This window comes from Necator americanus, chromosome II (assembly GCF_031761385.1).
Source record: "Necator americanus strain Aroian chromosome II, whole genome shotgun sequence".
Classification (NCBI taxonomy): Eukaryota; Metazoa; Nematoda; class Chromadorea; order Rhabditida; family Ancylostomatidae; genus Necator; species Necator americanus.
In genome coordinates, this window is record NC_087372.1 from 33646489 (window position 1) to 33658371 (window position 11883).

Here is an 11883-nt window from a genome sequence, read left to right on the forward strand (position 1 = left end):
ATGTCGCATAAGGATATGGCTCGGATTCAACGGACCGTCATGGAAGGAGTGCGGAACGTAAGATTCTGGTTCCAATTGCGAATTCTGACAATAGCAATAGAAACACTAAACAACATAGTTTTAGGTGATTCGATCTCATTCGTTGCTTTTTTCGACGACTGGAAAAGCATCAGCACAACAAACGTGGACCGAGCTCACAAATGGGATCACTGTTCTACGACGAACGCTTAGTAAACTTGAAGCGCATGCCTACGGTACAGTAAGGTCAAAACGACATGAAGCACGATGCCGTTGCATGCGCTCGAGGCGGTGCGGTGGAGCGTAGCGGTTAGGATCTTTTTAGCACCATTCTTCGCTGCAGTCCGCGATGGTCCCACCTCGATTCCAACCGTTTACGCAACTGCACCGGCATCATGTCGTTTTGACTCTACTATATCTCTTCTTGCGGAAGTCCTACTCATACTCCTACTCATCGTACATATGGTCCTCACTTCTGGCGATCATCTTATAGGAATATTGATTATAGTGGGGTCAAAACGACATGAAGCCACAGCGTGGTGAAACGCTTGCTTCCACCACCCATCGCTGCAGTTAGCGACGGTCCCACCTCGGTTTCAACTGCTGCCTCCACCGCGCCGCTTCGAGCGCGTACACAAATGCACCGCAATTACACTCGTGATTCATGTCGTTTTGACCCGACTATGCTTTCTCCAGACTATCGTCCGGAAAAATTCATTGGTTCATCAAATTCTACTGGAAATTTCTGCTTTCTTTTCTATTTGGTGCTCTACACCAAAGCTGTATTTTCTTGTTCAACCCTGTATTAGATATAGGTGGCTGTATTTCCTTGTTTCACCTTTTTTTGTAGAAATGTTATCCACTCGTTTCGAGAGAGTAAACGTAAGTTGTGGCCAAACAAAAGCATCGCACAGTTGCACTTCAAGTGATCCAAATGAATACGGAAGTCAAATGGAAAAGGCATTCGAGGATGTGCTATCACTTGATGAAACATCCGAGGACGAATTCGATGTCGTGCAACCAATAAGCGAGAAGGAACTTGGAGAGGTCCTAGTAATTTCGATACTATCTCTCAGATCGAAAACTATTGTGTTCGGTAGTGAAGGTTCTGATTGCTCCGCTCACGCCAAAATTGTCAAAATGAGCAGTAAAATCTTCTTTTTTCATCATTTTATCGGCACGTATTGAGATTTTTTCCATTTACAGGAATGGTCGACAGTAATCCGCACAATATCGGCCACTCTTCCTCCTCCTCAACACTTTAAAAAAGGCGATAAATTTCTAGCGAAGGTGTTATGTGCTGTCTCACCACTCGAGTTTTATGTTATTAAAGTAACACATATAAGGTAAAAGTAACTAGTAACCAGGAAAAGAACAGAGTGTTTCAGTCCGTGAAAAAATTTACTTTTCAGCGTACTTCGTGAAATTGAACGTATTCTATCGTATTGTGATGAGAAACTCTGTCGTCATCCGTTGTTGGATTCACAATGTCGGCCCGAACATGCCTGTCTAGTACGATTTGAGGACAGTCTTGCGAGAGCCACCATCGGTCACTGTGGAGTTCATGAGATGCAGGTAACATTCTCAATGTGTTACCTTGAAGATAAGAAACACGTTCTATTGTGTGTTCAGGTATATTTGGTGGACTACGGTAGATCTCTGTTCATTGGACGATCGCAGTGCTTTGCAATGCCGAAATGTATCGCTCAATACGCTCCACCATTGGCACATTATTGCACATTAAGCGGTGCGCGTTGGAATATTTTAAAGGTTCAAGGCAAAGCTGTGGGCGGTTCTTTTCTGACCATTAACGCGTCGCGGCCATCCGGGTGAACGGTACTTTTTCGCGCAGAGCAGCCGCAGTAAGTCTTCTTTTTTCTTTTCTTCTATTGGGTTTCTTATTGCTTTATCCGACGATGGATCGCGGTCGCACCTCTCACACGCGCAGCGTTTACCTCTGATATGAGATCACGCCTGTGGCTCTTAGTCTTCCACTCTAAAAATCTTGGTGTCGGATTAGTGAAGAAACCCTCTGAAGATGTTGTTAAGGGACTTCGAAAATGACGCCAAAACTAGAAAAAATACCGTATTTGGGAGGTGTGCATGCAAAATATACATGGGTTAATACGACCTGAAGCTCGGTGCAGTTGCTTGAATGGTCGCACTGGCGCGGATGGTCTAGTGTTAGCGAATGACTGCGACTGTAGTGGTGAGTGGAGGGTCTCGCCTCGATTCTAACCGCTGCGTTCCATCGTCGTCGCGTCGAGCGCAGTCGCTTAGGCAACTGCACCGAGCTTCAAGTGACCCGACCAGAAGTACGTGTCAAGCTACTTCTTACAGCTCAACACTTAGAGCTCAGATGACCCGCCCAAAGCCTAAATTTTATTTTACCAACTAGATATAGATCAGGATCATTCTTAGTTTTTGGGACAAAATATGTGAAGAAATTACTTTAGACGTGGACAGTCGTGCTCTTGACCACGCCGCTGTAAAAGCATTCCATGAGAAGATAATTACTGCCAGTGAGGTCATGCTTAAATGTAGGCGACTCTTCATCTTCTGTCACTCCTCGAATGTTGGAAATAATTAATAATTAAGAATAATTGATTCTGATCACAAAACCTATTGATCCCATACAGGTTATGGTGAAACGCGTCGCACACATGGAGAATTGGTGGATATTGTCGGCTGATTCAACACACAGAGAAATATTATCCTACGTCCGAACCTGCAACACTTCATACGTACCCTTAATCGTTTGTTTAAATTAGATATGAATCTCATTAGGAGATAAGACGTAATCATATGTGCTTTTGTTATGTGGTTATTGTCATCATCATCATAGTAATTATATTGTTTAGTGGCTGTTTTTTTTTCTTTTGCTGTAATACAAATTTGAATAAACAAACTCCATACAAGCGTTATGCCGTACCGATCTCAACGTCTGGATCGCGACGAATATCAGACTTCTTCTAGCGCACGCCACGTCCCCCTCGCCGTTATAACGGTTATTGGTTTCGACGCAAAAATTCGACACAACGGGACCCGTCCCACCCAATTTTCACAGCTTTGCGGCCCCGGTGCACCAATTTTGTCTCCATGGGACCCGTCTCAATTCATTTTATCGCTCGGCTGCGCCAGCCCACCTATCTAACGCGACTGGACGCGTTCTGGAATTTCGTTACACCACAGATACACTTTCATATGCACAAATAAACAGATAAATAATCAAACAAATAAACGTGACAGAATAAACCCGTTATTCTAGAGTATGATGATTCTTGCGTAACTACGTAAGGAATCTGTTTATACTGGGAAAAAATCACTCGTTCGTCTATTGTATGTAGTAAAATTTTCATCTCAACCCAAAACACTACAAAATTAAACATCATTAACCGACTACAACTTGTTCCTAACATAGTTTTCACTTTCTGAGACGTTTCTTTCCATTTCTGCTGAATTAGGAGGGTTTTTTGTGTATTTCTTCGAACCGCAGTTTCTCTTGATACTCTTTTTTATTTCTTTCGCCTTCTCCTATAAACATAGCGGAGTCTCTTAGCTTCTGTTTATGGATGTGTTTGCCATTTTTTAAGATCGTTTTCCTTCCCCACGTTAAAGCAATTTGTACAACTTTTGATTTGGTTCTTCTGCAAATTCAAAGTTTACAAGAAGGATTCAGATCACTAAAACCAGCGAAGAGAAGAGATCTATTGGCTATCTAATCAAAGGTTCAAATCTATCGATAATCGATAATCTGAAAATTGTTAGTTTTTTTTCGTATTCAGCACTCATTTTTTTTCTAATAAAACAGGATTTTTCGTTTGGTTTTCAAAAATTCTTAGCAAAAAATGTGGCAAAGTTGCCTTTATCGAAACACAATAAGAAGATAGACCACTATTTTGACTAGGAAACATTTCATGGGTAACATACTGTAGGAGAAGCTTGAAAAATGCAACGTGTACCTCTATAGGAAGTTTGATAATTAATTCAACGGGAAACAACGTTAGAAAGGTGTTTTTCGCCTAAATGAGCGCGCAGTAACAGTTAGTAGTTAAAGATACTTAACATAATACTTGTAAAAATAACAGTAAAGTACAGTAAAAGTAAAAGTAAGGAATTTAGCTTCTCAATAATTTTTTCTCAATAAATAATCTCCTTCTCAATAAATAATAATAATAGTATATCTCTCTCAATAATTCAATGTTTGCACATGATTGTTTTTTTCAAGTAGTCTGTGTGACCTGCTCATATCTCATGGACAGAAATCAGTAAGATGGGCGGGAATGTTAAAATTTTTGAAGACAAATTATTTGAGTTGCAGGAAGTTTCAAATCTATTCTTTAAAAGAACAGAACTACGCCCGAAACAAAAACCACTTCTTCAAAATCATTATGCTTCTCCACTTCTTCAAAATTATCATTATAAAATCAAATCATTATCATTATGGTTTTTTTCGCAGTTTTTTTCGAGGTTCTTTACTCCAGAATCTTTCGCGGATTCTCCGTGACACAAAAGAAATCGGAATCATCACATTCAACTAGAGCCACCTTAAATTTGTAATTGGTATTGTTTACCATCTTTGATTAGCGAAAGAGATCGTCAAACACCGACATCGACACACACAGACATCATTTCTCGATATTTTCAAGGTTGTGTCGATATTTGCCCGAACAGTCAGTGTACAGTGTCAGTCGACTTTGTCTTAACTAACGGTGTTGTAATACGGTCGGTGTCTCGGGTACGTTTCTCGCATTTACTGTCTGCCTTAAACTCACATTCAACGCTCGTTCTCGTCCTTAGTTCCATTTCTTCCACTTTTTTTCTGGTTTAAACAATATTTTCTTTCTCATTCAGATATGAAGTTTCCGTTGACGATCATCCTAGCAACGATCACTGTTGGTGTTTCGCAGATCCTTCCACAATTACGAACCGTACAAAGTACAGCTGTACAGGGGAAATTGCTCTGCAACGGAAAACCGTATGAGAAAGCACGCCTGAAACTCTATGAAGTTGATCCTAGTCAGTTTTAATTTAAGAAATCTGTTAAAGTTTAACTAATTAATAATTTTAATTTTTTATTTAGTTTAATTAGAGTTACTAGTGACTTTTGGAAAGAATTATTAATTGAGCAACTGCACTCCCAACCGAAACGCAAATGAAATTTTAAAGTCGAACACTGTCAAAAAAAAAAACTTGTTACTAGGATTACCGTAGTACTGTGCGACGATTTTAAATTGAAGCTTAAAAACTAAACGCTTATTCTAATGTTTTTGTTTTATAGTGTGCATTTCTTTATTACATCAATCCAGAAAAAATCCTTGCTTGAACACAAAAGCCTAAATAACGTTAAAATTTGAATTACTACTAATTATTACTTTAAGGAAAAAAAACAGCTGTAACAAACAGAACTTGTTTTCAGTTCACGACACATTAATGGCCGAATCGCTTTCGGATAAGGACGGGTATTTCAAATTATCGGGGAACGATACAGAATGGTCAAAAATTGACCCTAAATTAAATATCTATCACAATTGTGAAGATGAAAAAATTGTAAGTGAATAGTTTTTCCCGTTGTTTTTGTTTATCATTTAGCTTTTGAGTTTATTTCGACTATTTTTCTTTTCTTCGTTTATTTCGCTCAAATTTAGGAATGCTGGCGTAAGGTGGAGATCAAAATTCCAGTCGATTTCGTGACCGACGGACCAGAACCGCTAAAGACGTTCGATATTGGAATTTTGAATCTTAACGCTAAGCTGCCTGGTGAAACAAGAGATTGTCTTAATTAGCCTCATTCACTCACTTTTCTAGCGATCTCGATCGAATTTCCAATAAAATATTGGATTGATGAAGAAGTTTTATGGTGTTTCCACAAAGAAGAAGAAAAAACAAAATATTCTTATTATTTTTTTGCACACAAATCCCTTGAGGGCGTTGCTAATCAATAAAACGTTCCTGGAATTTGTGTAAGCTTCCTGGATTATTTTCTTGGTCAAATGAAATCGAGGAGAGCACGCAAAAAAAAAACTATATAATAACGATTTATCCAATGTATGTCCAAAGAATTCTTATTCAAATTTAAATTCAAATTCTTCAATGAAAGCTTTGCATGTGACGATCAACCGCTTCGCACAGCGGCCCTAGGAGATCCCGGGAATTCGCTACTCATTTGCAAGGAGAGCTTCATTGATTCTTCTTGTGAAACCTAGAACAAGTCTTTTTTTTTTGCTTAAGATTTTACACCATTAACGCTCTCGGATATAAATCTTATGAATTACCTCCGGAATGAAGTCAAGCAAAATGCGTTGCTTTCGATTTGAGAAACCGATCGTTTTCGCAAAAAGAAAACGGAACATCGGATAGGATAGCGAGTTAGGAGAAGGCTAGAACAACAACGAAGAAAAAAGGATGAGACGAAAGCAGAAGATTAAGTTTGGAACAAAAATCTCTTACCGATAATCCAATATTGTACTTGATATAGTCGATGTAGTGCTTTAGGAACGACTTTTCAAACGAAACAGCCACCTTCGGTGAGAAAAGTGAGGAACATACACGACGTTCCAGAAACTGCAAACGATCATCGTTTAGACATGATCCATTTACGTCTCTTCGGTTGTTGCTTAAAGGCATCACCCCACGAATCTGAGATGATGCAGATTTCAGGTGGAGTATTCTTATAAGGGATAGCAGATTATGGAGAAGAGGGTGATTCCGTCCATTTCTTCCTAATTGCCGTAAAAAATGGCCCGGAAGATGCAGCGCCGCACAAGGCTGGCGCGCTCCAGTCGAATTCTTTGTAGAAGAAAGTGCGCTAGAACGCCCGAAGCCGTATCTTCTGGGCCGTTTTTTTTTACGGCAATTAGGAAGAAATGGACGGAGTCACTCTCCTCCTCATAATCTACTATGCCGTATACGAATACTCCACCTGAAATTCGTACCACCTCAGATTCGTGGAGTGATGCCTTTAAGCTGACCGACCCCGTGCTTAGACTTTATATAGAAAGGATAGATCATCCTTATTTGAATGCGCCTAAGCGTTCACTTCAATCCGGAACCGTCACTCATAAACACTCATAAAGGATAAAGGATAAAAAGTACAGCGTTGACCATTTTCCATGTAGGGATACGCCTACGCGTTCGACTTTATTTTAGAATCGTTTGAGGTTTATGAATGCGTGCGTACACTTGCGATGATTTGGTGGGCCGGATATGTCAAAAAGTGCTTTTTATCCTTCCAAACAAGTTCCACAGGTACCAATTCATCGACGCCGGAAGGATGAAAACATTTGGTGGGCACTAGGGGGTATAGAATCATCGATCGTGCAGCCACAGTCAGTACTCTCCTCTTTCCGAGCGCGCTACAACCGCTCGCTTCGACTTTAGTCGCACAATTAGGTTTAATTCTCATAAACGTATATTTTTCTTCCAACTAGAGTTTCCATATCAAGTGCTAATAATCTGATGGACTGCATCTGATTATATACTAGCAATTTTATGATAGTAACAAGAAATATCGATCAGTATTGATTATGCCACCCAATTTCGATCATTCTTCCAAAAATTACGTGTCGTTACTGCAATTTTTTTCTTGCTTCACTCGTTGTTTTTTTCGAGCAGCGAGCATTTTTTTTTTAAAGGAACAGCGAGCATTTTTTTTTCAAAGGAACAGCGAGCATTTTTCTTCTTATCTTGTAGCATGGATGTGAAAATTTTGTTCTATCAGGAGAATCTTTTACAAAAATATTATCTTCGATAAAGTAGTGTTAAGGTGAACAAAATCTTGCAATATATCATTATTTGACTGACATTTAAAGAAAATCATCCCATCGGTTCTATTAATCTCACCACTTTCCATGAAACTAATGATTACGTGCTTTTTTTATTAGTCTACTTACCTCCCTAAACGGCATCACATTTGTTTCGTCCAAACAATAGATGAGTTCACCGTTCAACAGCTGAGGATTTGTTGATAACTTGACGAGACAACGATCAATTATAGCAGCCAAATTTCCAGCGTAGATCTGACACAGAGCTATGGAAAACTCGAAGATAAAATATAGGCGCAAGCATCATGTTTGCTCTCAGTCGACCGCAATACGCATTCGATTGGAACGAGTCAGAAAATACTTTGCGGTGGACGCGTCGCGGTCAGTCGAGCAAACATAATTACTGACGACTATAGATCTATGTGATAAAAATTAGGCACACTGTAGCACTTACGAATTGATGCATACCACGACGTTCCCCTACAATGTACGGAATATTTCCCTGTTCGGCCATTTCCATAAGTGAAGACCACGATGAGGATCCTGCTTCACCGTGGACATGTACTGGTCGAAGGAACACCCCGTGGAACGAGTCAGAGTCTCAAATATGGCGTTTTTTTTCTCGGATTTCAAGTAAATCTCTATATTCATATAAAAAAAATAATCGTAAGAAAACACAGGTACCTTTTCTGCAAGCAATCCTAGCATACATTTCCGCACGAGTTCGCGACTCTCCATAATCGCCGAGCATATAATCTCGAGGATAATCTCTACGAAACATTTTTAACTGCTCGAAAAAAAGATAGAAAAAATCCTAGATTTGAGAACTTACATAAAGACGTGTTCTCCCAGCCCATAATTGTCTTCTATAGGCAGAGCTGAGTATGCATCACCGACATGCACCAAGTCCTTGATACCAAGGCGTTGCATGGTGTCCACAAGGATTTCAGTAGCTGTAAATATTTGCGATAGATGACCTGACATCGCAGAAATGCTAAAGAAGCCAAGCTTGTCGTTGTGCACAGAAAAACTTACAAGACATTTAGTTCTTAGTGCATTACACTATCTTAGGTATGGTATCTAATGCTCTTTTTTCAATTAGTGCTAGTCTTTTTAGGAAACGGAAGCAGTAATTTACTCAAATTGTTTATCTGGTCTGGTAGCATGAGTCAGAAACATGTGCTTTATCAGACCCTCTTATTTTTTATACATTATTAAAAATGAAAAGTGGAAATATTCACTTCACCTATATAGGTAATGCGGCATTCAACCCACACTTGCTCTATCTTTCAGAACCATGAAATAAAAAACTCATTGCAATCTATTGTCGAATACACCCCTTTTAATTCCCTACCCTCATTCTTCACCCTTCTGGTAGTGATTTTCAATCCTCCACTCGCAAAATCCACTAATCCGTGACGAAGAACGTTCCTTTTGTGCCGTCAAAAAAGAACATTCATTTATGGATTAGCCAGACACTTATTTCAGTGACTTTTAAACTGTCTCCTTTTTTTTTAAATGCAGAAAAGATGAAGGAGAGTGGACTGGTCACTGTTTTTGCCGTCTTTACCAAGTTTGTTGTCTTACGTCTTGCTGCGGTTCATCCGCTCCGACCGATACGGGGAAATCCCAGCACAATACGGAGAGTTAACGGGGTCCTGATCAGGGAGACAAAAAACTTGATATAGACGATGTTTATGCGTATGTATGGCTTGAGTGACTTAATCGACGGGCTGGTTTTGTCGCCTTACGCGATTACCCGCATCTTCATCGGGGCGTCTCGTCCTTCAGACGTAGCTCTGGTTAACCTTTTCCATCTACAGCAAGATGTCGCACAGAATCCATGTATTCGTCATCGTTCTATGGCTTGCGAGACTTGGTGTCTCGCCTGAACTGCCTACCAACACCGAGCGATCTACGTACTTCCAATCTAACAATCCAACCCAATCCAAACTCAGAGGAAGCGTGGAATCTTAAGTAGGGAATCTCCGTTTCGTTACGTTAAGCACCTCAGATCGTTTCATTCCGCTGACTACCTAAAGTCGTCAATGTCCGCCAGTCTAGCGTAATGAAGCGTAGACTCGTTACTAAAGAATCCATGCTTCCTGCTGGCCTATTTAGCCTATTTAGGTTCGACTCTGGCAATGTGCTGGAGAGCAGCACCGTCTTCTGCATTCCCTGGATAATGTCTCCCGTGCTGTTGTGCAAGCCATATAGCTCATACGTGTCCTGAGAGAGATGTATACTCAAATCCCTGATTGCATTTAGTATAAACAGGGCCATTGCGAGCAGGTAGCAACCACACTCGTATACGTTGCTCTATGTGTGTGGATGTATGTTATACATGAGTACGTACTTAAATAGTACTTAATCAGGTCAAAATCACCAGAAGCTTGAATGAGGTGAGACCATTGCTAACTCCACTCGACCTGTAGATCTAGCTACGGTCCCCCTCGATCGCAGCCTCTCAGGCGACTGCACCGGACTTTTTCCGGTCATTTTTATCTGATTTCACGATCGTAAGCGCTACCAAATAATAAATAAAAGCTATTTCTACACAAAAAAAGACATACCAGTAAGGTTGTCCCTCCATATTCCTTGAGTTCCTTCTTTATCGACATATTTCCAAGGCATTTCTGCATGAGCGCAATGAACAACAGCAGCACATCCTTGTAGAGCGCGTTCAAGTGCTCCTTCGTCATTGATGTCAATTACATGATGTTTTAGTAGAACTGCATCCGAACCTCAAACAAATTTAATTTTGTGAATAGAGATACAGGACAAAGACTTCTTTATTTCTCTTTTCCTTCATGTATTGGATTTATCAAAGAATTCACGACAGATCACGATACGCGCGTGAGTTAGGGTGGCTCAAAATAAATGGAATTTTATATCCAATAAAACAAAGAGTGGTTCAGTGGCAAGGTTTATCGAAATAAAGCAATGAACACACAAAAAATTGCCGGCTGTCTACGGGCAACACAAACGTGCAACTTCCGCCAAAAGCGGGCCGCCTCCTTACCATATGGTCCTTGCCATATGGTCCGACAAGGACAGGACAATATGATAACATGAATATTACAAATAATCATGTCCCGAGATCGCAACACGCGACAGAATTATTTCGAAAAGATGTCTAATTTTCCGTGGTGATAAGAAAGTCAGGTCAAAACAATCTGGAGGATAGTGCAACTCTGTAGGCAGCTGGGCTCGAACTGACACCCTTGCCATAGTAGGATTAAAAAGACATGAAGCACGGTGCAGTAGCATAAACGCTCTGTGCTCGAAGCGGCGCACTGGTGCTGGCGGTTGAAATCGAAGTGGGACCATCGCGAACTGCAGCGAAGAACAGTCATTGTAACCGCCTGGATCCACAGTATCGCTTCGAACACGGCCGTTTACGCAACTGCACCGTGCTTCATGTCGCTTTCACCCTACTATAGTTCCAGTCGTATTTCAGAAATGAGTTTAAATTTTGTCGTGGACTTCGAGTGCAACCGCTTACACTGTTGGACCATGATCCAAGCCACTTTGTCTGTACTATACTAGGATTGGCAGTAAACTGGTCGAAATTGGCTATTTAGCGCGAAATTAAAGTGTCGTTTAAGTACCACTTAAGTGCCAACATCAATCTTTTGAAAAGTGCTTCTCAGAGACAGATAAGTAAGGAAATGAAGTTCAAAGTTAACAACAAGGTGAACTTCAAAATCAATAGTGTCAGATAACTACTGACGTCGTTCCACTTTTTTTTTCGAGATTTCGACCTCTCGCTTACGTGACGAGGTGACTGATTGCCGGTAGCGTACAGAGAAGTATTACCGTAGTGAGACGCAAAGACATCAGGTATTATTTTTTTACAAAAAGTACTTCGAGTACATTTTGCACCAGATTTCGAGGAGTGCCGTTATCGAATGAACATCGACACGTTACCGGGTTTGGTCAGAAATAGAAAAAGTAGAAACACGCTTGCGTGATATTATGGTTTCGTTAAACCCTGCTAGCAGTCGCTGTATGGAACAAATGCGTACATCATGGCGCAATGCGTGATTAGAAGAATTCTGAAGAATTCGATCTTCAAAGATGCAGCAATATATGGGGACTA

General features: G+C 40.4%; 3 protein-coding genes across 4 annotated transcripts; 2 read left to right on the forward strand and 1 right to left on the reverse strand.

Moving 5' to 3' along the window:
• RB195_020318 (uncharacterized protein) lies at positions 1–2710 on the forward strand (the record flags this gene model as incomplete). 2 transcript variants are annotated; one of them, XM_064188559.1, is made up of 8 exons in its annotated part: positions 1–57; positions 125–254; positions 869–1065; positions 1225–1364; positions 1431–1593; positions 1651–1765; positions 2475–2558; positions 2658–2710. In XM_064188559.1, the coding sequence occupies 8 exons, from the start codon at positions 1–3 to the stop codon at positions 2708–2710; spliced, it is 939 nt and encodes a 312-aa protein (XP_064044440.1). The 2 variants fall into 2 exon arrangements, with proteins under 2 accessions (XP_064044440.1, XP_064044441.1); XM_064188560.1 differs by having other exon boundaries at positions 16–57.
• Positions 2711–4874: 2164 nt separating this feature from the next.
• Positions 4875–5804, forward strand: RB195_020319 (uncharacterized protein; the record flags this gene model as incomplete). The annotated part of the gene is made up of 3 exons (XM_013451823.2): positions 4875–5037; positions 5438–5568; positions 5667–5804. 3 exons carry the CDS (start codon positions 4875–4877, stop codon positions 5802–5804), a joined length of 432 nt encoding a protein of 143 aa, XP_013307277.2.
• Positions 5805–6133: 329 nt separating this feature from the next.
• Positions 6134–10873, reverse strand: RB195_020320 (uncharacterized protein; the record flags this gene model as incomplete). The annotated part of the gene is made up of 9 exons (XM_064188561.1): positions 6134–6220; positions 6294–6398; positions 6469–6582; positions 7911–8036; positions 8236–8381; positions 8466–8551; positions 8614–8734; positions 10355–10525; positions 10804–10873. The coding sequence occupies 9 exons, from the start codon at positions 10871–10873 to the stop codon at positions 6134–6136; spliced, it is 1026 nt and encodes a 341-aa protein (XP_064044442.1).
• Between the last annotated feature and the right edge of the window lie 1010 nt (positions 10874–11883).